Source organism: Papilio xuthus, unplaced genomic scaffold, assembly GCF_000836235.2.
Source record: "Papilio xuthus unplaced genomic scaffold, Pxut_1.1 DF826933.1, whole genome shotgun sequence".
NCBI lineage: Eukaryota > Metazoa > Arthropoda > Insecta > Lepidoptera > Papilionidae > Papilio > Papilio xuthus.
In genome coordinates this window covers 7,022,889-7,049,870 of record NW_013531716.1, presented here as the reverse complement: position 1 = coordinate 7,049,870, position 26,982 = coordinate 7,022,889, and the positions used below count along the sequence as shown (strand labels likewise).

The window sequence follows — 26,982 nt, the reverse complement described above, 5'->3', positions numbered from 1 at the left end:
CTTGACACCAATATGGCGGGTGTAACTTAATTTCGTTCTGAAGAAGGTACAATTCTTTTTAAAAGCGTGGTACTAAATAGTACAATTTTGGTACATTTTTAATACTAGATACAAGAATATTCGTTAGGGTACACCCGCCATCTTGATTCTCGCCTCTGTTAGTATAAACTTCTCATACTAGATATAAGGGCGTTACCCTATGGACTATAAATGCTGCAGTTAGTGATTCACAATCATTATTTGCGTACTGTGTTCGCACCCTTATTGATATTCTTTTATCGGCTACCGTCGAGTGGGTCGAACAGTTGTCTGTGGGGTCTCTAGCGCATCACACGTACCTGGTCAAAAGACAGATTGTCAAAAATCTTTTAAACTTGTTGCCGTATACAATGCATCATAATGTCGCTTCCTGATCACATCAACACGTCCGAAGTGGCCGCGCTTTTCTTTGAGCCTAATCATCCGAAAAGATTCTTCAAGTACAGTTGACCGAAACTCATCTCCGTTGAGATCTTACTACTACGATCTGGTAACGGAAAGTTGATATCGAACTTTTGAACTTTTTCACGTGTTTATTTTGCATAATAATGTTTTAGTAATCGACTCGCTATTCGCTGCAATTTATACCCTCAAAGTGTTATTATAGTTCAAAAATATCCTTTTTAAAAAAATCGTCGTTGAAAATTTTACAAAATGTTGGAGAAGCCGAAATACACTCGTATTCAGTCGTACGGGAGTATGACGTCATCGAGAAGTGATGACGACATGACTGTACACAGCCAGCTGTTCCCGTATCCAAAAAAGATGGTGGTCGAAAGAGAGATTCTGTACGAAGAGGAACATCCGCCATTCCAGCCGCTGTTTGCTACAACCAGGATCTTCGGGAAGGCGAGATTCACTTGTCTAATGGCGCTGTATCTCTGCTTCTACGTGTTTTATTTAATCTCAGGGGCTATAGTATTCTCTTCATTGGAATATCCCTTCGAAAACGACATCCGCGTCAGCGTGTTTCGCGCCAAACATGACTTTATGGCCCGCAACCCGACCGTCTTAGGTATGTCTTATCTTTTTGTTTGTTTTTCAACGAGATTATCTCGATTGATATGGCTTTTATTTATTTATGATTTTATTATATTACCTAATATTTAGATATCAATAAATTAGATATGTTAAATATATTGACTTACATAAAACCTTTTTGAATACGTTTGCTAAATTTTTATTAAGAATAGCAGAAAAAACGTAAAGCATAAAAACTAAACGCAAATAAAATGATAATAATTGTTACATATTTCTTATTACTACGATATCAGTCGCGATGGACAATATGGCGTAATAGTTCAGATATTCAATCACGAATAAACAAAACATCAATATATTACATTGCGTGATAATAAAATAATATCATTTTTCTTTTAACAAATTAAGGGTAGGTTGAAAAAATTATACATCGTATATTTTTAATGTTTATTTTAACACTGTTATATTTACATTTTTTTTATATCCTTTTAATACAATTTCGAAAAACAACAGAGTCGTATTGTATCGATCTTAATTTCGCTGACAATTAATTACGCGCCAAAACGTTTACAATAATCTGTGCTGCTTTATTTCATTTTCCCGCCGAATAATGTGTCAGATGAAATGACGAAATTAATTCTGATTAAGCTTTAAAATAATGAAGTTGTTTAAATGTCGTTATTTAATTATAATGGGCATGATTTAGTAGAATGCAAAATTAATTCTTAACTAGTGTTACGAAGGAATTATTCGTAGGTTTTATAGTAATTATTTAAATTCGTATATTTGTTTCAAACGGTTGTGTTTACAAACTACTGTTTTAATTTTGTTGACCTAAAATAAATACTACAAACTAAGAGAAATATTTAGCTGTCGACCTTTGGTTTGATCTATCGCATTTTATCTTAATTTAATGTACTCGTCGCGTGACTATGGTAACGATACTTGTACTGTAATTAGGACGTTGTAAGTGGTATTACGTTTCATATCTAACGATCAACGAAAGATATTTTCAAGCCTCCTTGTGTTAACTTTGTGAAAAAATCACGTTAATACTCGCTTTTTTAACTTATTTCGTGTAGTAAAAATCACTTGTCACAACCTTTAACGCCTGTCAAATATAATTAGCAAATCGTTATTGTGAAAAATTATAAAATAAAATATTTGAACTTTGTGCCAGTTTATCGACCTTATTTCATGAAAAATATAAACTCTGTTGCCCCAAAAGTGGATTATTTGAACTTTGTCAAGGCTAATTAAATGTAATACATTAAGAGTGTAATTGAATACGGCGTAGTCAAACTGTTGGTTGAGGCAATGACCTCACCTTATAGCCATTCATAAAGTTAGGGCGTAATATTCCTTCAAATAAAAAGAGGGACCGTGGAACATTGTACAAGTAGTTTTGTAAATAATTGTTTTTTTTTTAATATGGCTATAGCCGAACATTACAAAAACGTCATATAGGGGTTATTAAGTAATATTATACGTTCTTAGTATTGCATTTTGTTTTGTTGCACAACTTGTTTATGTTTACGAATTTATAAGTGTGTGAGGGTCCAATTAAGTCCTATAACGGCTTTTAGAGCAAGGTAGACAGGTTTGATTAAAATAAAATGAGCAGGCAACAAACAAGTTTTGAAAACAAGTGAATCGCGTGGGACTGCGCATACGATGAATACGTAGTCGCATTTTGGACTCGGAGGGGGTCAGAGGTGTTAAAAATAGTGTCTGTTACCTCTACAGTGTTCAAATTTTAATTTAATATGAAACATGCCGCGTAGTGATATCGGTGGTCTATCCGCATTGTTATTTGACCAGAATTATCCCGAGAGACTCTTTAAATATAGCTGATAATCAATACATTATTCCTTACCAATGACAAATAACTTTAATAGTAATTTGTATAATGGAATTATTTTATGATTATTCATCGCCTCTATTAAGTTAGTTTTTTCGTATTTTAGTTTATTGATAAACATTTCATGTGGTAGATAAATTCATTAGCTAAAATGGATAACCCAAAGTACGCTCGAGTTCAATCCTACGGAAGTATGACCACATCCGCCAGCGAAGACGATATGACGGTCCACAGCAGACTGTTTCCATACCAAAAGAAGATGGTGGTTGAACGTGAGATTCTTTATGAAGAGGAGAACCCACCGTTCCAGCCGCTGCTGGTTACTTCTAGAATGTTTGGAGAAGCCAGATCGACGTGCTTGTTAGTGCCGTATATTTTCTTTTATGTACTGTTCTTGATGTTGGGTGCTGTAGTGTTTAGTATGCTAGAAGATCCTATTGACAAGCAGACGAGAATTGAAGTTCTTCAAGCTAAAGCGGATTTTATGGCGCGACATCCGGAAATATTAGGTATTTTTATGACAGTTCAGTATTTTTATAACATAATAAAAGACCTGTAATTCTAGATTTATTGATTAATTGAGTAAAAATAACTAGTTTTATTTGGCTGAAGGTTAACATAATATTAATAAGAAACAATAGTAGATACCTTTAGTATTTGCTGATAAAATGTTTGCAATATATGAGAAGTTTATGAGAAAAGTCTGGGACGATTTCAGTTGATATAAAATATTGCCTGTCAACGCAGACTTTACACCTTCGGCAGTAATATTGTGAGTAATATTTTCTTTCATATTACGAGATTAAAACGAATGGATGTGTTTGTATAGAGAGGAATTGTCGCCATTTTATTTAATAAAGATTTAACACACTATAACGGCTTAATAAATTGGAATTTAATTTAGTTATTACAAGGTACAACTTAGTAAACTAGTTTTAAATAAGCCATCGTTATTTATCAATATGTAATTAAAATTGAATTTAAAATTGCGTTTACAAAACATTCTTAACATGATTTAAAAATGCTTTGAAGAATATTCCGGTCTATAGTTAGTATTATCAATAAACGAGCAAATCGTAACATCTTTTATAGTCTCAATTGACCCCTGATGTGTCCTAGTGCGACGTAAGGCGGCCCTGTCGTCGGAGAGGATTAAGATAACTATATTTTATTACATACCTAATATTATCCCTTGTGGGATAACTAAATACCTAAACACATTAGATGACAATTTTGTCGATCTTTATCCACTAATTTAATAGACCGACGAGTATAATATTGGGCATAAACTAAACTAAATTATAATAACCCACTAGCGCCCCCCTGTCAACGCCAAAAGTGGTCGCACGATTCTTTTCATTTATACTTTTCGTACTGTAGCGGTCATGTTTTTTTTCTTTTTCTGTGCCCATGTAGGTTTTACATATTCTAAAGATTTCTAAAATAGTATGAGTCAATGTATAAGCACCTTTACGGTATCCCATACCACACGTTAGGCAGTGATTAAAGTTGATAACGGTCCTTTGACTGTGCATCCCGTCCATTTTCATTTCCTATTTGAGTACCTTAAATGGAATTTCCTCGTCCTTTTCAAAGGTGTGTCTAAAGGGACGTCACGTTACTGATGTGGGCAACTTTGGAAGTCGCCAAGTAACCTATGTATACTTTGTTTTCTATTTTTAAAATGTTAAGGCATTCGTTTTAGTTTACGTAGTTTGTTTTGTCCAAATTAGAAAATGTCTTGAAGTTACTTAATGTTCTGAGACAAAGTAACATATTATACATAGCAATATAATAGTTGTTATCAATGGCAATAAAATACAATATTTCCAATAGAAGTAATAGTGATATAAAAGTGATATATTGTAAGCCCCCTCTTGAGCACAATATCTGAGCGCTTGACCCCGGCGCCATCGGCACGTCGACCGGGAAATAGTTCGATGTTCGAGTTGAACTGCATCTGCGGGCAAAATGCAAACTTCGTTCAATACTACATAACTTCTGTTAACGCCGTTTAGACTTTTTATATCAGCAATGCATCGCCTGTTCGTCAGAACGGCTAGACTAATTTTGACGGAATTCGCACGGAAAGGTAGCTAATGCACGCACATATTATAGATTACGTTTTTATATCTGCACTTACGAAGTTATAATAATAAACTAAAGGAAAGAGGTTGTATTCAATTTTAGCCATAGATTTTTTTGACAACACAGCAAATTTAGCACAATACGGTCTAGTGGCTTGGCTTAGTGGTCCTTTTCTCACTTTTTTTGTGTTTTTTGTGTTGTTACATTTTTAGTACGTTTAACTGCCTAACAACCTTTTGAGCATTACATTCTGAATAGTTCTATTAATCTTAATTTTTAATAACTACACTAGAAGAAATTAGTAAATAATGTTTATCAATCCAAATGTTTGTGGAAATTCCAACGATATATTTCTTGTCGGGATGTCGTGACGTAATGACAGTTCGTATTATCGCAACAAATGAGTAGCAGAGAGCAAAGGCCAGCGTGCTGTACAGCCAACACCCCCTGCACAGATTACAAACGTGCCATTTGTGACGTTTGATTTATTGACGCATCAGAGTTAATTGTTGTTGTGAATAAATTATGCAACTTCAATGTTTTATTACTATAAAGTGTAGTGTAGAATAGTGAGTTTATATATTTTACAATAACTACAACACTTCTCTGTAAATGACGCACGAATCTCTCTCTCTCTCTCTGAGCACATCGTTTCCTCACTTCGTGACCTTTGTTTGACCATCTTTCGTAGGAGGTTTCTCCACTCTGTACTACTATTTGAAAAGTCACTACTTTAATATTACTTTCTAACCTTGTTATTCAAACAAGTGATAACAAACTAAAAAAAAGTACCTGAACTTTATAGCAAAGTTTTATGTAACTTAAGTACTTAACTCTTGTGTGATGAGTGACTCAGTAAAGATAGGGTGGGCTGAGAAGTTTTAATGTTCTCGTGAAATTTATAAAGCGCTTAAGAGCTCAACATAAAAACAGTTTTGTAACACAAGACAAGTCATGTTAGAAATAATAATAATTTGTGAATATATGAAACATAATTTTTCCATCACATGTATTTTTAAGATTTTAAATGTCTACGTCACTAGCATTAAATATTTGTTCCTGTAAAGTTTTAAAAGAACAGGGCAGCTCTACGTGGCTTAATCGGCAAGTGTCTAAATTTGTTTTACATTTCGTCAGACTTCAACCAACATTGACATTCGTTAATTAAACGTAAAATATTTTAAACTAAAGTGTGCGTATTTTTATGCCATAATAAACTAAACCAACTAACTTGAAATGAAATAATTTTAACAACGTCAAGATTTTTGTTCATAAATAAATAATACTAAAACATAGGTAACCAAAATAGAAATATTGCGCAACAATTTCCAATTGGAATTACATTCTACCGGTCTCAGCAAGATGGCTGATACTACAAACTAAAAGTTATAAATCGCCTAAAATCTAATACAAGATCGTAATGCTTTGTGTCCGTCTTTTTTTCGTTCAGCTATACTTTTTTTCTTCAAAAACTGTTGAGGCGAAAGTCTCTGTCGTATCCCGTCAAAACTGGCAAACAACAAAGCAAAACAATTTGGCCACAGTGTTCATATTAAAACACATAAAACTGCTTTGAGACCGCCATTGTTTGTTCCCTCTGTGTTTGCGTATTCTCGTCTCGGTTTGCAAGGGCGTGAAAATTGCTGTCTAACCTAATTTAATTCGCGCTCCGAATGCCTTTAACAATACTAAATGCCCGCCATCTTGTTTAATTTAGAACATACGTTTTAATAAGCCTTGAAAGAGGATTTGGAGATTAAATATTTATACAAAGGAATAATATACATATCTACATATATATGCAAAAGCGTACGTATTCTTGTGTCCTACTTATTAGACATAATTAATTGTACGAGGAAACTTGGTTATGAAGCACATTTACAGCTATAATTACTGCCAATGTTTATCTAAATTCATTAAATTATTTTATTAAAATATTATTGGGTAAATATTTTGTTAATAAGCAAAAAAATCGTCTAGTCTATGAAGTGGTTGTCATTTCTCCAGTTTGCTATCAGTATTTGAATATGTATGATTTTTTTATTGCTTTTAACGTGTCTGGTTGTTTTGCATAAATATTTATCATTCGATCTGTGACGCATAATATTTTGAAGCTTATTTACATACTAAGATAATGGGAATATTATATTTACCATTTATTTCCTGTGCCATCACAACAGCTGTCTAAAAAAAATAATTGGATTATCGTAAAATGTAATTTTAAATCATCTCAAAGGGATTAAATAACCGATAATCAAAATGACGTATACAAAGTTGCGCAAACTTACGTCCAATTTGCGCGGGAATAACCGATGTAATCTTGTTTATGGTCGAGATGAACTAGCAGATGTCAGTTACTTCGTTAAATCCACCAGAGATTAACAGGAACTTGTAGTTATGAGATCGATAACATGGTTGTAATTTGCATTATGAATTTCTTACAACAAACATAAAATAGAAATGATAGCGCCTTTGAAAACTTTTTATACCCTTTTTGGTGTGAAAATAGAAAAAGCTTAATAAATATGCGGTATCTTAGAGTGTAATTATTAGTCAGGTGCAAAATTCATTCAACAGTTTTTAAATTACGTGGTAACCAGCAGCTATAAATCCAAACAAACTTTTGCAATGATAATATTAGTAATGTTATTAAATTTTATACTATACGCGATATGGCCTGCAATCTCTTTATATCATCCTATTTGAAATAAGAACTATCATTGTATTATAAATTGAGTTCAATACTTTTTGTTATAATTTAAAAATAAAGAACTTTTCGCTCGGTCGATAACCATGTTGTCTAGACACGTTGAATGCAAACAGTAATGTACTCTATGTTCTGGTTTTAATTCCGCTAAAGGTTTTTATGTGGACTCTTGGTGACCGTCTGGGTCATACACCTCAAGTTTGTTCACTTCAACAATGAAGGCACATGCAATGATTAGACTTTTTAATTATAAGTTTCATGATGAACGCCTTATTTTGTACAATTTAAAAAAAATGTTTTGTTGTTTTTTTTTTTAATAACTGGATATAGAATATCAATAGCTATTCGTAGAAGAAACCTAAATATGTATTTTTTATCCTCACGTTTTCCACATTTCAAATACTGTACTACAAACGATATTCCACATCGTATATCTTTATATTCATGGTCGCCTGGTACTTATTTAACGAAGCCCTAGAGCTTCTCATCTAGAGATAACTCAATTCGGTCCTCCGGCGCCTTAATCCATTCAATTTAGCCACACATCAAGCTTATAAACCTAAGCCAATTACTTATTCTCGTACGAAGCAACAGATAACAAATCTAATTATTTTCTTTCACTAACTAAGCCGCCGTTATTCAATAAGAGTAATATGGGGTCAAACTTTCCTTTCCCTTATTAATTAATTTGTCGTATTAATTGCAATGACAAAAGTGACTGTCAGTGAATTATTAAGTTATCAAGATTATAAAAAAAACACTGGTGTAACCGAAAACGATAAAAAAATGGCGCAAACACGTGAATGTTTATTTGACATTTGTGTCTTTAAATTTAGAATTTCGTTTAATGTGTTTTTTAATTTTTATTTTAAGAACTGAAAACCAGCCTGTGTGAAATGATGTAATAGATGCATTATGGGCGTTTTTTCTAACTAATATAGCTAGATATGAATATCCTCGAATCTTGTAAATCTTAATCTTAGTTATCTTGTTAACTAAGATTAATCAAGGACACTTTGATGGATGGCAATCAGAATGACAGTTTTAGCTCACCGTAATCTATTGTTCCAGAGGGTGACCTGGAGGCGCTGCTGGAAGAGGTGATCAAGGCAAGCAACCGCGGCGTGTCGGCCTCCAAGAACGTCACTAGTGGTCCCAATTGGAGCTTCGGACAGTCGCTGTTCTTCTCGTCCACAGTCGTTACTACTATCGGTCAGTTTTTATCTGTATTACTGCTAATGCGTTAAAAACATGGATACCTACAGGTGTAAGAGAGATCAAGACCCTCCAAAAACCATCATCTGATTTGTTCCGTGTAACAATTTGTGTAGTTTTAAGCTTTCGTTTTAATTCACCAAAATTGTGTCAAGGCGGGGTCTAAGTCATTATCGTTAACCCACGTCTAGTTTCCAAAGTGTGTTTAGATAACCCATAAAATGCTAAAAAAATATTTTTATCTATGGACACTGCTGCAGCTAAAGTTTATAATATAAAATTCAATTTTCCGCTTCCCCAAGCACGGCATTGTATCTACGTAAACTATCGCTCCACCTTTCTGTTGCCAATTTACTGAACCCGAACTAAACGATAAGCTTCTGCGCATATATTATATCGCAGACATTTTTATAGTTTTAATTTCACTTTTGACTTTATATTCTAATCACGTTTTAAATCAAATTTATAGTACTACATATTTAAAGTACAGACTAAGACTCTTTCAGATAACGTCTGCTATTCAATTAGCGTCACTAGTGAGCCAATATTTTTTTTCATAGAAATATTGATAGCCGCAGTATAATTGAACCATATTTCGTTTGCAGGTTATGGTCACGTTACTCCGTTGTCGAAGCCAGGCAAGCTGTTCTGCATGGTGTACGCGCTGCTGGGTATCCCCCTCACCTTGGTGTTGCTGTCGGCGCTGGTGGAGCGACTGCTGCTGCCAGCCACCGCGCTGCTGAGAGCCCTCAACGCAGCTTTGGGACATCTCTACCGACCTTTCACTATACGACTAGTACACCTCATGATTATCGGTTAGTGAAATTACTATTTAGAACGATAAAAACTAATTTCTTAAATAATTAATTGAAAATTAAATTGTATTTCAGTAACGACATTCGTGGTGTTCTTCATCCTGGTGCCGGCGGCGATTTTTGCGAGCCTGGAACCGGAGTGGGACTTCCTGGACTCGCTGTACTACTGCTTCATCTCCCTCACCACCATAGGCCTCGGCGACTACATCCCCGGCGACTCACCCGAACAGCCCTACCGTCCGCTCTACAAGGTTGCTACAACACGTAAGTACAACGTAGATTTTTCTTTAAATTGTGCTCGATAACTTCACGATATCATTATATGTGGAGTAGTAACACACCCAGTATCTAAAATAATACAATAGAAGGCTTAACTAGCTGCATATATTAGAGAATTATCTAGACAATAATGGAAATGGTCACACCATTAGACTATCAGATATATTAAGTCAATAGGCAGCAGTATAGTATTAAGAGGTATTTACTAAATCCACTCTATTCCAGTATACCTCATCACCGGGTTGACGTTCCTGATGTTGACGCTAACGGTCTTCTACGACATCCCGCAACTGAACCTGAGCACGGTCTTCTCATCGATGAAGCTGGACGAGGACCCGGAGAAGATGAGGCTGAGCGGCTCCGCGGGACCCGGGTACGGTATCGGCGGGCTGGTGATGCGTGACCACTACGACCAGCGCCGCTCCGTCGTCCACATCCGACCTCACCTGGATGACAGCCCCAGCCCCGAGGACACCACACCCGTGCACGCGAGGGATATTCGCCTCCATTAAAAAAAAATTGTCTATACCTACTATCATTTAATTGTAATGTCAACTTTTTTTTTTAATTGAATCAAATCTCAATGACATTGGATGGTTATGAAATATATATTAGTTATTTTATTAGATCAGAGAAAAAAGTATGATATCTTAATTGTAATAAATGTCATTTTTAATAAATCTATGTGTTATGATGTAAGTGTATTCTAGACATAGGAATTAACAATTCCTTACGTAAAAGCAAGATAGTTTTTAATTAATTGAATTTTTTGATACTTACTTTTCAAACGACATCTTAGTTTTTTCTATTCCAACTGCAAATATTTTCAAAATTCCTTTTGTCACAATAGAAATTTTATGGTAAATACGGATTTCTTTTACATCGGTTTTAAGACAATTATCGCTACCTTAATAATAATAACCTTTAAGTGGCGTAAGCTTAGCCTCAGTATATTTTATGTATGTATCTGTCTTCACTCGCGCTGGAAGATTTTCCCGCGTATTAAATTTCATAGATAACGAAAATTAATGTCATATGTCAACCACAGACGATTTTTCGTGTGTAAAATGTGTTTAATTTGCATAATATTTTATTAGGTGTGTAGTAAATTGTGGCACAAAATAACATATATTTTTTAATAGCCAAATTATCAATTTTTCACGATTCAAAAAATAATTGCATTTATACTTGAAAGTGGAGAAGTTACCATAATGTGTGCCATTCACGGTAATCTTGTATGAAATCATGTTTAAAACTTTTAACGTGAAACTTTTTAATAAATCATCCAATTTAAAAAACAAGGGTAAAAAAACATATAATTTTTTGGCATAGTAATTTACTTGAACTTAGTTCGTAATAAGACTGAAAAAAAATGATATTTTCTACACAAATGATTTTGTAATCAGTAAAGGAAAGTAACATCTATAAAGTATACGCCTTGAAAACATATGTACAACAAAAACCTTAATTATCAATGTCATATCATAACAATCCTTTATAAAAAAGATATGTAAACGTAAACAAGACAAAAACCCTTAAGTTGAAATGTAGTCGTATTATTTTATAAATCAAAATAATAGAAAGAAAATATACCTGAAAAAAGATATAACTAGTAGGCAAAAATTCTATAGCTCTATGTATGAATTAATAAATTATTTACAAAAATGCTGGAAGTAAATAAAAATATATTTGATGTCTATACGAATATGTTAAGTAATAAATCTATAGGACTAGATATTATCAGCTATAGAAAATAAAATATATATCTATTTACCCATTATGTTGCCATTAATTAATAAAAATATTTTATAAATTAATAGATACCTGATATTATATGATAATACTATGCACCTTATTTATATTATGAATCGAGACGAAAAAAATACTTTCGTATAATTTGGTCCTATAAAAATGTAATAACAAATTTATTTAAAAGATCACTCTTAAACTCTACTGAAAGCAGCGTAACAATGGAAACAAAGGTACTTGCGACTGTACAGGGAACATAATATGTAAAATTCTTTATTATTTGCTTTTTATGACCGTAGGTTATATAAATATAAATGCCTACAATGTATCAACTTTAGAAAACTATCACAAATAATATTTACAAGTTAGTTTTTATCTATGATTACTAAATAGATTGTAGTGGATAGCCAAGTTATAAAATAAAATTCCTTTGAGTGGTAGGAGGAACGTTAAACCAAATTATATATGTGTATAAATAAAGAAATAAATACTTGTATTACGGGTATTATTGTATTATTCCCCAATGAATCATAATTTATTAGCAATTTTTTTATAATTTTCGTACAGTTCTACATTGTAGTGTATAATTTTTTGGAAATAATTAATGACAATAATTTTTATTTACCGTTTATTGTTCAAAAGTAAAATAGATACAGAAATATTTGAAACTGTTTATGTGGGACATCGCTATATTCTGATCAATCACCATCTTGCCTTCCCTATTTTGAACACCAGTAACAAAAAGAAGGGAAATGAATGTAAAGAAAAAGACCTACGTACTACTAAGACTACCTACTTCAACTAGATGTTTATATTTGGGACCTTGGTGTTCCAATATTATAAATAAATGACCGTTAAAATCGCTTACAAATTACAACAAAAGCGAATTTATTTATCTGTGGCATTAGGCTTGCCATAATATACTGAGAATTAATTAATAATCGTGTTACATACGCTATGAGCCATACATCTGTGGACTTTATATATGACCTAAAGGTCTATGTTACCAGGTCATAAAATTATAACAAAAAATGGACTTTATATATGACCTAAAGGTCTATGTTACCAGGTCATAAAATTAAAAAAAAAATGTACTTTATATACTCTTTGGTGGACTCATTGGATTTGAGCCGGCATGTTTTTAAAAAATGTCGCTAGTTTAATTGAAGATTAATCTACACATATTTTGTATATAAATTACACCTTTTACTAATATACAACAGCCTATTAACGTGGTATGTTAGTCACTTGTTGCGTAGGGATCTTATTGTAATATAATAAATTAGGCATTTTCGCATTTTGTGTTAAGGTTAAAGTAATATAACTTTTATCTTTTTAACACCTGATTTCTAAATGGATTCGCCTGTATCTGCATTTGCTATGTATAAAAATACTAAACAGTCTACACCAAAACATGACAAGAAGAAAAAGAAAAGTAAAGTAAATACCTCAAATGTGCAGAAACCGCTATCTCGTATACTAAACCATGATGGGAAAAGTGTCGCACAAAAAATAAAAAAGAAGCAAAAAAAGACAAACGAGACCAAAAATATAATTAAGAAAAAAACGGACAAGAAGAAGAAGCTTAAATCAAATAAAATCATGGTAAAAAAATATGACGATAGCATAAATCATTCAGTTAATAATGATACCATTAATGAAGAGGAGTACGATAGTGAAGAAGTGCCAGCGCTCATTCCAGTTCCCATGCCAAATAATGTTTTAGGCGATTCTTCACATGAAGATGATGTCAACTCATATTCCAGTATTGGTGAGCTGGAAATGACTCCAGTCACAACAGACAGCTCTGCAGAAGCCTTGAAGGTCTTCAAGTGGATGATTGCCCCATACAGCTATATTGACTTCTTTCGATCTGTTTGGGAGAAAAAACCGTTACATATTGTTAGGAACAAACCCAAATACTACAATGACTTGATTTCTACACCCCTTATTGATAATATGCTACGTACTGACAATATTCAGTATACGAAAAATTTAGATATCACTTCATATAAAAATGGTAAACGAGAAACACATAATCCTGTAGGCAGAGCTCTCCCGCACATTGTGTGGGATTTCTATCTGCACGGTTGCAGTATTCGACTGCTTAACCCACAGACTTATATGCCAAAGCTGCATTTACTGAATGCTACCTTACAAGAACATTTCACTTCTTTTGTTGGAGCGAATGCTTACCTGACACCTCCAGATAGCCAAGGCTTTGCACCACATTATGATGATATTGAAGCATTCATACTACAAGCAGAAGGCAAAAAACATTGGCGCATATACAAGCCTTTAAAAGAAAATGAATTGTTGCCCAGAGTGTCATCAAGAAATTTTTCAGAAACTGAAATAGGTAAACCAATCATGGAAGTAACATTACAAGCTGGAGACATGTTGTATTTTCCTCGAGGATACATTCACCAAGGAGTTACAATTGATGGAGAGCATTCCCTACATGTCACCATTAGCATGTATCAGAAACAATCATGGGCTGATTTGTTTGAGAAAATGCTCCCAGCGGCATTAGAAATTGCCATCAATGAAGAGCCACTTTTCCGCCAAGGCCTGCCATTTGATATACATGACAACTTTGGTCTTGTACACTCGGACTCAACAACACCAAGGAGAGTAGAAATGGAAGAGTTTATGAAAAACCTCTTTCATAAAATAAAAACTTACCTACCTATGGATGGAGCTGTGGATCAAATGTGCAAAAAATTCCAACATGATGCCTTACCCCCAGTGCTCAGTGACACAGAAAAAGCCTGCACAGTTTATGGAGACACGGCTGTGATGGTTGAAAATGGAAAAGTCATCAATAGAGTTGAAATGGGTCTTGATACAAAAATAAGATTGTTACGTAAGAATATATTAAGATTAGTTTCTGAGGAGACCATAAAAATATATTTCTATAATGAAAACTCATTAGAGTATCATGGAAATGAATTATCATTCATGGAAATTTCTGAGGAATTCGCTCCTGCAATTGAAACATTGATTACCGCATACCCAGAGTATGTTTTTATAGAGAATCTTGATGTACCAAATAACGATGATAAAATGCAAATTGCTGATGCCTTATGGTCAAGAGGATTAATAATGACTGAATATCCTGTAGATATTGTATCTGATTAAATAATTTACAGTTTACAATAGTTTCAAGCGACTAGAGATTTCACAAATATTTGTGATATGCATCTGTTTTTGGATATCTTATTGATATTATAAATGCAAGTGATTGGATTGATTAATGAAAATTTGTTAAAAGGATCTTAAAAACAGCTCACAATGAAATTTACCGGGGATGTAGAACATAGTGTGAAAGAACACATAGACTACTAAGTGTATTTTTTTAATTCTCCACGGACGGAGCCGGTGGCGACATTAATTGTATTATAATGATTGAACTTATTTCACCAGTTTCTGTTTCCATTTGAGAAACAAATGACTGTGTGTAAAACTAATCTAGTAATATAAGCTTGTAGTTTTTATTGTGTGTAGATTGTCTATGTATCTCTCCAAAAAACTTGTGTACTGCCTTTTGTATTTTCGTAATATTGGACTGTATGGATTTATCTTGTCGGTGACAGAAATCTAGTTTACCATTCATTTTGACTTATTTAAATCAACTTTAGGCACATAAAAATTTCTGGGCAGCATAAACCTTTATAATGTGAGAAATATATTCTATCATTATATGTGTTAGGACTAAAATAAATGATTACTACAAATTTCTCAACTTACTTTTCCTACCTTCTTATTTCCTAATTCCTTTGTTATTTCCTATCTTTTTCTATACTAAGGTCCAAATATTGCATCTCCATATTTTTAACTGGTATGCAATTATTATTTGTACTGTTTTGACCATATACTAAGGGTGGAAAATCTCAATTGACATACTTGTTAGGCAAAATAAAACAATGATCTTTTTATAAAGTACAAATTTATTATAAAAGATGTATGTGTAATTGAGCATCTCGTGAATAAATCTATTTTGTTTGCAGCTGCTTACAAATTTCTGTTACATCTGTTCAAATTGAAAAAGATTTTATTGTTTTTACACAAGTGACTACAACTTTATTTTCATGGCAAGAAATCTTAAAAAAAATGCCCTCGAAAACAGCATTTTATTTGTTTAATGAAATTTAATAAAAGGCATTAAATATGATATACAATTACCACTAACATAACATTTATTCAATTAACTTATATTTAGACCCATTATGTTAGAAATGGAAATAAGTAGAGTAACTTGCAAAGTAATTACTAAAAGGCACACTTAGGACTTGCGGTTTTATTAAACGGCAACTTCTTGAGTATGTTCTTGGCTGTCCATTGTCAATTTAGAGGCACATTTACATCTTTTCTTCACTTCATTATTCAAACCTTCTCTGTTTCGGGCTATTTCAATTGCATAGAACTGAACTCTTGGTACTAAAATTGTATTTTGTTCTGAATAATCACCATTAGTGTCAGCACGAAGTAATGTACCGAAGCTGTAGTCTTCAACAATGTTTTTAAATTTCTCACAGAACATACGCCAGCGAGATTTATTTACGTTATTTTTCAATACATTCTCGTTTATATATTTCACATCCATATCAGGGAAGTCCTGTCTGAAGTGATTGTAGATGAGGTCATCGTGTTGAGTGAGCCGTAGCCATCTTGTGTCTACGGAACATAGAACCTGTAAGTTATCGTTGAATAACTTTATTACAGAGATTTGTCTTAAATATAAGTAATGTAGAAGATGAGTACATTTTAGAGTTTGGGAATTTTTTAAAAAATGGGAAATTCAAGACACACAAATATAGTTTAAAAATCTATTATACCATTACAATAAATGGATAACAGCGGAGGCAACTGAAATAATCATAAAATAATACTTACATTAAAATATATATCGCTATGTTCCATAGCTTTAGCTGCCCATAAATGTTCCAAAGTTTCATCGTTGTCGAATTCTTCTGCAGGCCGTGATAAAACATCCTACAACATATAAAGTTTGTTTAATAAAACTTCCAAATTTAATTAAAAACCAATCTTTTATAAGAAGTGTCACCAACCATTGCGCTTTATTCAAAGGATCTCTCGGACTTTTGGATAATAAACTATGTTCTATAAGGGAATAACAACATAAATATCAAAAGCGTATGTTATTAAGATTTAAAATAACTTTGCGTAATTTTTATTGGGTAAAAATAAAACTAGGCTATAAAAGGAACTTTCGCATAACCTATGATATGATTTTTGATCTAAGATTGACAGTTTTTTTTTAGCTTGGGTTGCCAGGTTTAGATTTGATCAGTATGCTCAATGCTGCTCAATGTCAATGTTTGGATCTAATTTCTTGAAGTGACACAATAATTTCATTAAAAAACATCTTTATCAATCACCATGATTATGTTCCTGGTCGCATCAAGTTATAAAAGTATTCTAGTCACAGTGCTTGATTATGATAATTGAAGTTTGAACTATAAAAATGCTGATAATGATTTATAGGAGAAAAAATATATATATGGGCAAAAACATAGGATGGGTAAATCGAATATATTCAATTTTTAAATGACATTAATTCGTTTCATATACCAACGTATGTAGATGTGAAGTGTTGCAATATCAATGGAGATTGTGATGCACTTAAGAGGTTTTTGGTCATTTTTGTTTTTAATATAAAAAATATATTCGTACACATGATGTTTTGCGTTACAACACCGATACACCGAAAAGCCGCCACTCCACGTTTGTTTCGGGTAATCTCCAAAAATTCGAAAAAAAAACTAAAATTCTAAATTTAAATTTAATTTAATTAGGACTGATAATGCAAAGTAGCTCATGTATGAGCGAGTAACATCGGCGTCATTTTATTTATCTAGCTATAAATCATCATCAGCTATACGTCCTCATTGAGCCTACCCTAAATCAAGAGTGGTTAGGCCTCAGTCCACCACGCTGGCCCAGTGCTGGTTGGTTGACTTCACGGTAGGTATATATAGTATTAACTTTTCACATTTTGCCCACTATGCACATACCTAATTATAGGTAAGATAAGACTTATTAGTAATATAACGTATGTGACATGTAGTTAAATAAACTAAGATAAAGTCATTTAAGATCCGCCAAAGCTGTCATTAAGCAGCTATTTAGATAAAATATATTATAAATTAAAAAACTTATCCAAGGATTTTTTTCTGGGTTACGTATTTTTTTTAAATTACATAATAATAGGGAGATAGGCGGAAAAACAAAAAACAGAGACTGTCATCAACTATTAATTGTAACATGTGTAAATTTATAAGTTTAATACTGACTTTTTTAAAATTATATTCCTATTGCTTTTCTAATACCGTTAATATTAAAACGAACGCAACATTCCTCGCCTGATAAAACGAGAAAGTGATATATGAGAAGCTAATGTTGGAAAGAGACATAACTTTCCTAGAAAAATTCATTTAAGCATCGCTTCATACCGAGTATTCATTGGATAAGAGAAAAAGAGGGTGGCGCATGCGCGTTATGCCGACGCCATCTCTAAACTACTGTGCATAATACTTGTTGAAAGATTTCTTTTATCTAAACCAAACTTAGTTTTATTATTTTGTTGTTAAAAGTGTTAATTATGAAATAATTTTACCATCAACGAGGTTAAGTGTTCGTTAGTTGTAAATAAAGTTAGTGGCCTGAGCTCCAGCTACGGTTGTCGGAATCTTGCGGAAGTTTCTTAGAGCAACGCATATTTTTTGCGGTTGCTTCCCTGCAATCGCTACGGATACGCAGATATTTCATGAACGTTTGGCGGCTAAATTGTTACTGGTAACTTTTCACAGCTAAATCACAGCATGAAATCTGCTTTGATAATAGAAAGTAGCGGTAAAGGCGGGTAATCGCGTTTGCGCTCGTACCCGCGTACGCCTATACATAGACACAGGTTGTGTACTTGTGTTATGTATGAATTATTGTTATGGGTCAAAGACATCGCCAAGTGTGAATGTGCTATAATAATAGTGTAGTAAATGCCTCGCTTTTATGTTTCAGTGTGAACGTCTGAAAAACGCGTCAAGTGTTGTCGTCGTTTGATATGAATTCTGCTTTAAAGCCGGTGCTGCCCCAGCCGGGGGTCCCGCAGCCGGGCGGTCAGGCGAGTCCCGCGAAGGCCAACGTGGCCAGCGCCAACCACACCGTCGCACTTCCTCAAGGCGCCCAAAACTCCCTCCACCACGGATCAAATAACCTCGTCGGACAAAATCTAACGCATCACGTGAATGCTCCACCAGTTCCACCTCACGCTGTGCCCTCTATGGCGCCGGTGACGGCCAATATGGCACAAATGGCTCAAAATATGAGTCACCATGGAAACTTATCACACGTCACGCAAAATTCTGTTCCGCCACCGATTCCCAGCAAACCTGTGTCTACAAGTGCCCCGCTAAGCTTAGTACAGGAGAAGGCAAATACCTCTCAGCCTCTAGCTCTAACAAGAACACCAGAAAAGAAGGAACCAGATTCCAGCAGCCATGCAAATGGTACAATAGAGTCATCAAAAACAGGAACAAATGCACCAACAACACTAAAGGCACAAAACCCTGAAACTAACAAAGACAAACAGGATATTGCTAAGACTTCACCAAGTACTCCAAAACCACCTGAAAAATCACCTGAAAAACCGTCAAGTACACAGTGTACGCCTCAAAAGATAGACAGCCCAAATACACTCAGTCAAACGGAAAGTCCAGCTCAACCAAAAGTTGCCACTGCCAATGAAGCACCAGAGAAATCACCAACTAAACCATCTGAGCTCAAACCAACAACACCAGCAGTTGTTGCTCCCACACAAGGTGACCTCAAGCCAGTACCAGAAACAGCCAACAGCAGTCAAGATAAAGTGTCCCCATCTCCACCTCAGGAACAGGAACCTGTCTCAGATAGTCTCAAACCAGACTCACCATTAAAACCAGAAGAAAAGAAGGAAGAACCAAGTGAAAAGCCTCCCCTGGTAGAAGAAAAAAAAGAAGATGTCAAAGACATCACGGAACCTCCAAAAGAAGAACAGGCAGTTAATGTTGTAAAGCCAGAAGAGAAAGTAGAAGAGAAGAAAGTTGAAGCTAAAACTACAATAAAGCCTGAGGTAAAAGCAACTCCAAAGTCAACGATGAAGTTAGCAACAGTCACTCCGCCATTGAGAAAGAGAAGACAGCTTTCCCCAACAAAAGCTACTGATGGTGTCACACCTGCAAAGAAATTGTCAGATGTAGATTCCACACCGGATACTAGGATTAAAAGGAATAGAACTAAGGTGAGCATTTTTAATAACTTTTGTCAATATAATGTATTTTATGACATAAAAATTTATATTCTGCAATGGATATTCATAGTAAATATAGACTACATAGTTTTGGCGGGAAAACAATCATGGCGTCGTTCCTACAATAATATGTTTGTTTTAATTTAACTTTTCATTTTATAATATAAATAGTACATAGTACCTGCCATTTGTAAAATGTTTTACTCCAAAAAAAATCTTTAAAATAAATATTTGTAGATTTTACAAATATAGATTTCAAATAAATATTTTTATATTAAAATAAGACAATAAAAAAAAACTGAGGAAAAGGAAATATTGCACTAAATTATTTAATTATTGAAATGATGCTGCAGAATTCAATGAAGTCATGTTTACAAGGATAAATTTTTATGTGCAGATGAATAACAGTTATATCAAGGTCAAAATAATCGGTAATAATAATAAATGTAGTTCTGAATTTTGTGGTCTTATTTTGCTTTTTTATGAACTTTATAAATAACAGTTATTCTTAAGTTCATTGGACTTATTAAATATATTTTTACTTGAACTATTTGTATCCTATTGACAAGAGGGTAATGTTCTTATTTGGGTCTTTATATAAAAAATATGCTCTAGCGTAAGATATTAGGTTCTAGCCCAAATTACTAAACAGATTGGAACAAACAGAATGTCATTTGATTTGACTTCTTTCCCGGAGTATGATAAAGTAAACAATATTGGCACATGCCACTTGTGGACAAAGGAATAAAATTCTAAATTAAATGATAGAATCTCACTTGGCATAACTTTTTCTACTTAGCTTTCTTTCTTTAACATATATTCTAAGATAAGAAAACATTAAATACAATGTTACAGTAAAAAACTTAGCTTAATAAGTAGGCAATAGATGGTGCTAATCTATTGTAGCCTCAATCAGTTGTTTTTTTTTAAATTAAGGTTAACTAATTGTTACAACTATAAACTTATGATTATACAATAGTCATAAATTTATGTGTTTGTTGTAATTCCAGGTGCAATTGTATCAATCACCAACGCCGGAGATCGCAATGGCTACCAAACTATCAGCATCTGCTGGCCGCTCTACACCCACTAAGCCTAATGATGATAAGCTTATTGTTTTTTACAAGTAAGTCTGTTTACAAAAATTACATATCTTTAAAATATGCTTTAGTTATGAGTTGTGAACAATGAAAGAAAATAGACAGGGTTTAACAGGATTAATTTGTCCTTTAGTGCTTTTTATCTCTTATTTTGGTATTTATACAAAAACTTAGCTTGATTTCTATGCATATAACATGAGTAATTAATTTAATTTTTAGTTTAACTTAATAGTTTTTCTATCTTCGACTATGAAGCAATTTCTAATAATATGAGAGCAAGTTGACGAAAAACGTTACATCTTACTAATATTAAAAATGCTAATGATTGGATAGATGGTTGGATGTTTGTTACAAGGTATTATCAGAAGGGCTGCATGAATATAGCTGAAATTTGGATAGATGTAGAACATAGCCTGGAAGAACACATAGGCTACTAAATAAGTTCTTTTTATACACAGCCGCGGGCGACATTTAGTATCTTAATAAATCTCTTAAGAGTTGTAAGTCTTCTTGTGAGATATCCATTAACTTCTTTAACTGGTTACCAGGAACGAGTACCTAGCCGTACGTAACGCGGAAGGCGGTTTCTACGTGTGCCAAACGGTGCAGAATGTGTACCGGACCACGCGCAAGATCAAGATACGCTGGCTCTCGCAAGACAAGACCGACCCCTCCGGAGAGACATACAAACCTGACTTCTATGATGTCACAGGTACATATTGAAAGCGTTTTCTAACTACTTCGCACTGATAGACAGCTTTTTTTTTTAATAATTTATGATGTAAAATAGTCTAGCTTATTTTAACACTGAAAGTAGTTATAAAGTTGGTCTAGTTTTTGAATTTTTTGATTCAATAGTAAATTGTGTTTTTTTTACTTGCAATACAGTGTAAACATGTGTAAATGTAATGTTCATGAGTTTCCATTGTTGAAATACTTGTAAAAATAATATTGTGCCCATAGTTTTTAGTTGTAAAGTTTGATCTTTTCTTTATTTGCAGACATGGAATGTGTACTTACAACATTGTCGTTAACGAGGGCCCCAGCGGGTGGTGGTGCGCAGGTAAATCCATATAATTATTAATTAGTCACCTTTTGGTAGAAATTAGACCAAAAATCAAGAATATGTTTAAATAAAAATAGTTCTATGCCCTTTTTCACATTAAATTTAACAGTATCAAACTTGATTCATTTGCGCAATCATTGTATTAAAAGTGAAAATGTACAGTTACTAAAGCCGGCGGAGGAGGCGAGGGCGAAGTCCATCTTAGAACGCGCTATCAAGGCGGAGCAGAGCGGGGCCAACAACCTGGAGCTGACTGAGGAGCACCCCGATGGCCGTAAGTCATTTTACTCAACACAAATGTATAGAACACGCCATTTGACTCGTGAGGAACAAGAGTAAAGTTCTGTCCGACGTGCCAACTCAAACGACGTTACAATTTATTGAAATGCCTGCTTTCACCCAATGTTATGTTTTAATTTAATCATATTAATAGAGGCGAATTAGATTTTTATGTATGAAGTAATCCTTTATTACGGTGATGTAATATTTTAGATTTGTATGGTAGTTGTATGTAGTTGTATGATGTGTGAGCGTGGGCAGTTGTGTTTGCAGTGGACCTGTCGCTGTACACGGACGAGTCGCAGCTGGAGAAGGCGCGCAAGCGACGCAGCTCCAAGTCCTCGCGCGGCAAGCTCACAGACACAGACACCGCTGTATGTATACAAACTCTCATACATATGCTGAAACCACTCCCCCTCCTCCCCTCAAACTGGGTAACAAGTCCATAGAGAGGGATGTAGCTCCCATTTCTTATGTTGCCTCGAGGCATTTTTCTCTATTTAAAAATACTTATTTATACATGTTACATACAACATATGACAAAGCTACTAGTAAAATATGTAGATTTTAACTTCTGTTTGCACAATATTACTAACAGTTATTGAAGCTTTTCAGTATTGCAAAGATTTTGAGTTCTCAAAATATTCAGATATTAGACCTTTGTCTATGTGTTTTAAAGTATTTTTTTTGTAATTACAAGATAATTTAGACATTATTTGATATGTTACAGGAAGAAGAAACGCCAATAAAAAAAAGTCGAACAACACCGAAGCGCAGTCCGAAGCATTCGAAGCGCACGAGTGCGAAGCGGAGAGCGGCAAGTAGCTCGCCCGCTGCTGCTGCTGCTGCCGCTAGCAAGGTAGGCATTGTACGACGGATATATAGACATGTACGTATCAGCAATCATCCGCCATTTTACATTGTCTCACTGTGTGTCTGCTCGCTCCCTCCCGCTCCCTCCCGCTCTCACACCGCATGCTGGAGCGGGACGGAAATATGCCTCCATTTGGGTTTCTAAAATAACAAACATAATAAAGATAATATTTAAAAGAAAAGATCAAGGATATTAAATTAATAAATTTATAAAACATTGAAAAATCTCAAAAAAATTATATGTAAAATATGAAAACCCAAATGGAAAATGCTGTGAATGATTGAATGAATATATTGGATTTAGTTAGATGATGTTTGTTGACTTAGATGTAAGGATATGAGAGTAAATGATGTTGAGTTGCATGTTTGGTTTACTTATTTGGTACAGTTCCCGACGATCCCAAATCTTTATTTGGATTAAGGTATTAATTTCTTTTATTTATCATTACTCATATCATTCCATCAATGATAGAAAAAAATGCATTTGAAATTGTAGTAGACAAAAATCAATATATTTAAATCTAATATTCATTTTGAATTTTCCAAAAAATAAAAACTTTTTACTTAATTTTTTTTTCTAAATTAAAAAAAATTAGAGTTATAGATGTTAAAAAATAATTTAATGTCTTTTAACTTCAATGGCAAGAACAAAACATATATTTTTTATGTTAAAATGAAAAAAAAAATGCCAACGGTGTATGAGTGAAGAAATTAGATTATGCTTTTATAAGACTTCTATTCTTTAATATAGAAATTCTCTTAGAGAATATATTTCAATATTTCAAATAGTTTTAATAATAATTAAATAATCAATCACCACATATCATTGCTTGCTTTTGTGTTTTTATTAAATTTTATTGCCTACTTTTGTATGTTTTTTTTGCAATTTTTTATTAAAATCTTTGAACATTCTCTATAAAGAAATACATGCTGTTGTAATAAAGAGGAATATTTATCCAAATGGTTTACAAAAACCTGCAAAATATAAAAAAATCGTTTTAAACAAGTTTTTTTCATTGAAAACTGATATACTGGATAACGTCTTCTTTATTACAGAATAAATGTTAATATTAGAATAATTTAAGTGCAGTTATTATAAAATAAGAGCTTTTTAAAAAGGTTAATCTTAAAAATTATCGACTTGTATTTATTATCTACTTATAGTTATTACCCCTTAAAGATTGTCTCTCTATGGTATGGTGAGCTGTAAGAGAACTCTTTTTTAGAGTTAAGCTCACAAGTACCTCACCACATTTCTATTGTAATATTACAAACATTAAATATGAATACTATAAAAATATAAATTTGTTCTCTTATTATATAAAAACTGCACTAAATGTTTAATGGTAGCAAATATGGAAATGCAATGAAATTAAAAAGTTCTAAAAACGCTTTAATGTAGTTACTTTTAATTATTCTAATCTGTAACTTAATGATATCTGTTTAATAAGAAACTTTTTTCTATTGCATATATTCATTTTCTTGTGTAAATGTTCATCCATTAAAATGTTCACCTTTTATTAAAATGCTACAATCATATTTATTTATTAACTGCATTTTTTAACTTTAACCTCAAAAACATATATGAAAATAAAACTTATTACAAAAGATATATGAAACGAATTAATACAAAATGTGTGTGTATGTGTGTATACATTAATTGTGTTTGACAACACTGAGTGTGTGGTGACTGCAGACGGCGACTGCGGTGACGGAGAAGACGAAGGCGAAGGTGACGCCGGCCAAGCGCGCGCCCCCCACCACGCCCGCCACCACCCCACCGCGCAAACCACGCAGGACTGGCAAAGGTATTTGTTCCGGCAGCGCTCAGTCACCTGGAACTGTCAAATATATTGACTTATCTTTCTTGTTTATTATAGCACTTGCTTGATTCTCAATTACTGTTTGTTTGGACGTCTTCATAATCTTAGTTTATATTGCACAAAGTAAGCACGTGTATTGATTCACTAATCGTTGGTTTCTGACACCAAAATCCTTTATCTCTGTTTTGCCATAGATAATGAGAGGGATGACGATATGTTTGTTAAATTATTTCATAGTATACAAATTTGTTTGATCGTTTTATCCATTTAGATTTTTATTATTAACCAGCTGTAATTAATAAAAATATTATTTTTGTTGAACAGAAAGCAAACCATCTCCAATAGTGCCCACTCCGTCGACGTCGACGGGTAAGACAACTCGCACGCCGAGGAAACCGCCCGCAAAGAAATAATATTAAATGTAATAAGTTTGTGAGTGGACTGAACTATGACAACATGCCACATGCCCACGTGGCCTCAGTACTTTAAATTATTACCACATATTTATTTGGGTCACTTTGTTCGGTGTTTTTGTGTTTTTCTCAACAATTTCTAGCAATAAACTTACGTATACCGAACACGTACAAGTAAGGGTTCATGGTATGTACGTTTGTACATAACGCAACAATAATGCAGAAATAGTTTTTATGTAAAACTTTTTTTTTACATTTGGCAACATTTGCCAATATTTTCTTTTCGTTTTGTTACTGTGAACTCTTATTTTTACAACAATTTAAGTACACATAGGCCATATTTTGCACAACAATTTCTATTTTTCAAGATATATATCATAATTGTAAGGTTACTAATAAATTGGGGATGTCTGTTTGTTTGTCAGTCAGTGTGGAATGCCTCACAGCAATAAATCGAAGTTAGCCTTGTGAATTCACTGTGTTCATTGTGAGGGAAAGGATTCAAATAAACATATTGTTAATGCGAATTGTGTAGTTTCTAACTGTTTAATATTTTTACTAACAATAATATTAGAAGGTTTTTTTTGTAAATATATTCTAAAGTCACCGCAAAACTTTAACATGTTTATTTCGCAGGAGTAACTCTATTTATTAGCTTCTTATATACTTTGGGACTAGTTACTTCAGTTTTATTATATATTTGGGGGTAAAATATACAAATTTTGATATAAAAAATTATATATGTTTAAAATATTAAGCAAATATTTTATTTATGTAAATAACTTTGCTTATAAATAATTGTGAAATAAAAACAAAATTAAGCAATATAATAGTAACGATATGTTACTAAAAAAAATAAATAGGGTTATTCCTACTTGGTGATTGTAATGGTTATATAAATATATATATTATGAGGTATTTTTGACCTCAAAGTAGATTTAATAAGTTAAATATAAGATTAGTAAGTAAACGAAATCTAATTTTTTTTCTACAATATTCAATTTATTGTATATTAGTACAAAAGTGGTAATTTGACTATAGTTAAATACAAATGACTTGGCGTGGGTTTCTAAAACCAAAATCTATATAAAACATGTTGTCATCTTTGACAAAACAGAGATAATAGGTCTCAGAAACCCACGGTTATGAAAATTGTCTTTTGTATGAGGACATTTGTCGAGCCAATTTCTTTGGTAGTTGGATCTATCGATAGTCAATTTGGACCAATAGGCGGAACGTTTCAACCAAATTAATCACAGAAAATCACTACCAATCATGTGTTTTTGATTGTTTTAAAAAAATCATGTTTATTTGAGTATTTTTCACTAACGATTGTGTATACAATATAATGAAATAGATTTAAAATTAACAAATTTTTATAATTCA

At 33.2% G+C, this 26,982-nt stretch overlaps 4 protein-coding genes across 7 annotated transcripts; 3 read left to right on the top strand and 1 right to left on the bottom strand.

Moving 5' to 3' along the window:
• Positions 1–229: 229 nt before the first annotated feature.
• On the top strand, positions 230–12,230 carry LOC106122183 (potassium channel subfamily K member 1). 2 transcript variants are annotated; one of them, XM_013318086.1, is made up of 5 exons: positions 230–1,054; positions 8,748–8,888; positions 9,497–9,706; positions 9,782–9,970; positions 10,211–12,230. In XM_013318086.1, exons 1-5 carry the CDS (start codon positions 694–696, stop codon positions 10,495–10,497), a joined length of 1,188 nt encoding a protein of 395 aa, XP_013173540.1. In that variant the 5' UTR covers positions 230–693; the 3' UTR covers positions 10,498–12,230. The 2 variants fall into 2 exon arrangements, with proteins under 2 accessions (XP_013173540.1, XP_013173542.1); XM_013318088.1 differs by lacking the exon at positions 230–1,054 and adding an exon at positions 2,709–3,390.
• Positions 12,231–12,844: 614 nt separating this feature from the next.
• On the top strand, positions 12,845–15,465 carry NO66 (bifunctional lysine-specific demethylase and histidyl-hydroxylase NO66). Its single transcript, XM_013318118.1, has one exon. The coding sequence runs from the start codon at positions 13,088–13,090 to the stop codon at positions 14,873–14,875; it is 1,788 nt and encodes a 595-aa protein (XP_013173572.1). The 5' UTR covers positions 12,845–13,087; the 3' UTR covers positions 14,876–15,465.
• Positions 15,466–15,681: 216 nt separating this feature from the next.
• Positions 15,682–17,025, bottom strand: LOC106121969 (protein PBDC1). The gene is made up of 3 exons (XM_013317806.1): positions 16,807–17,025; positions 16,631–16,729; positions 15,682–16,427 (listed from the first exon to the last, which is right to left on the bottom strand). The coding sequence occupies exons 1-3, from the start codon at positions 16,807–16,809 to the stop codon at positions 16,038–16,040; spliced, it is 492 nt and encodes a 163-aa protein (XP_013173260.1). The 5' UTR covers positions 16,810–17,025; the 3' UTR covers positions 15,682–16,037.
• A 1,187-nt stretch (positions 17,026–18,212) lies between these two features.
• On the top strand, positions 18,213–26,331 carry LOC106122154 (proteoglycan 4). 3 transcript variants are annotated; one of them, XM_013318047.1, is made up of 10 exons: positions 18,213–18,553; positions 18,776–20,033; positions 21,053–21,168; positions 21,691–21,854; positions 22,144–22,205; positions 22,371–22,482; positions 22,749–22,861; positions 23,218–23,376; positions 25,057–25,168; positions 25,508–26,331. In XM_013318047.1, the coding sequence occupies exons 2-10, from the start codon at positions 18,819–18,821 to the stop codon at positions 25,594–25,596; spliced, it is 2,142 nt and encodes a 713-aa protein (XP_013173501.1). In that variant the 5' UTR covers positions 18,213–18,553; positions 18,776–18,818; the 3' UTR covers positions 25,597–26,331. The 3 variants fall into 3 exon arrangements, with proteins under 3 accessions (XP_013173501.1, XP_013173502.1, XP_013173503.1); XM_013318048.1 differs by having other exon boundaries at positions 18,214–18,553; positions 22,761–22,861; positions 25,508–26,330; XM_013318049.1 differs by having other exon boundaries at positions 18,214–18,553; positions 23,218–23,346; positions 25,508–26,330.
• Positions 26,332–26,982: the final 651 nt, after the last annotated feature.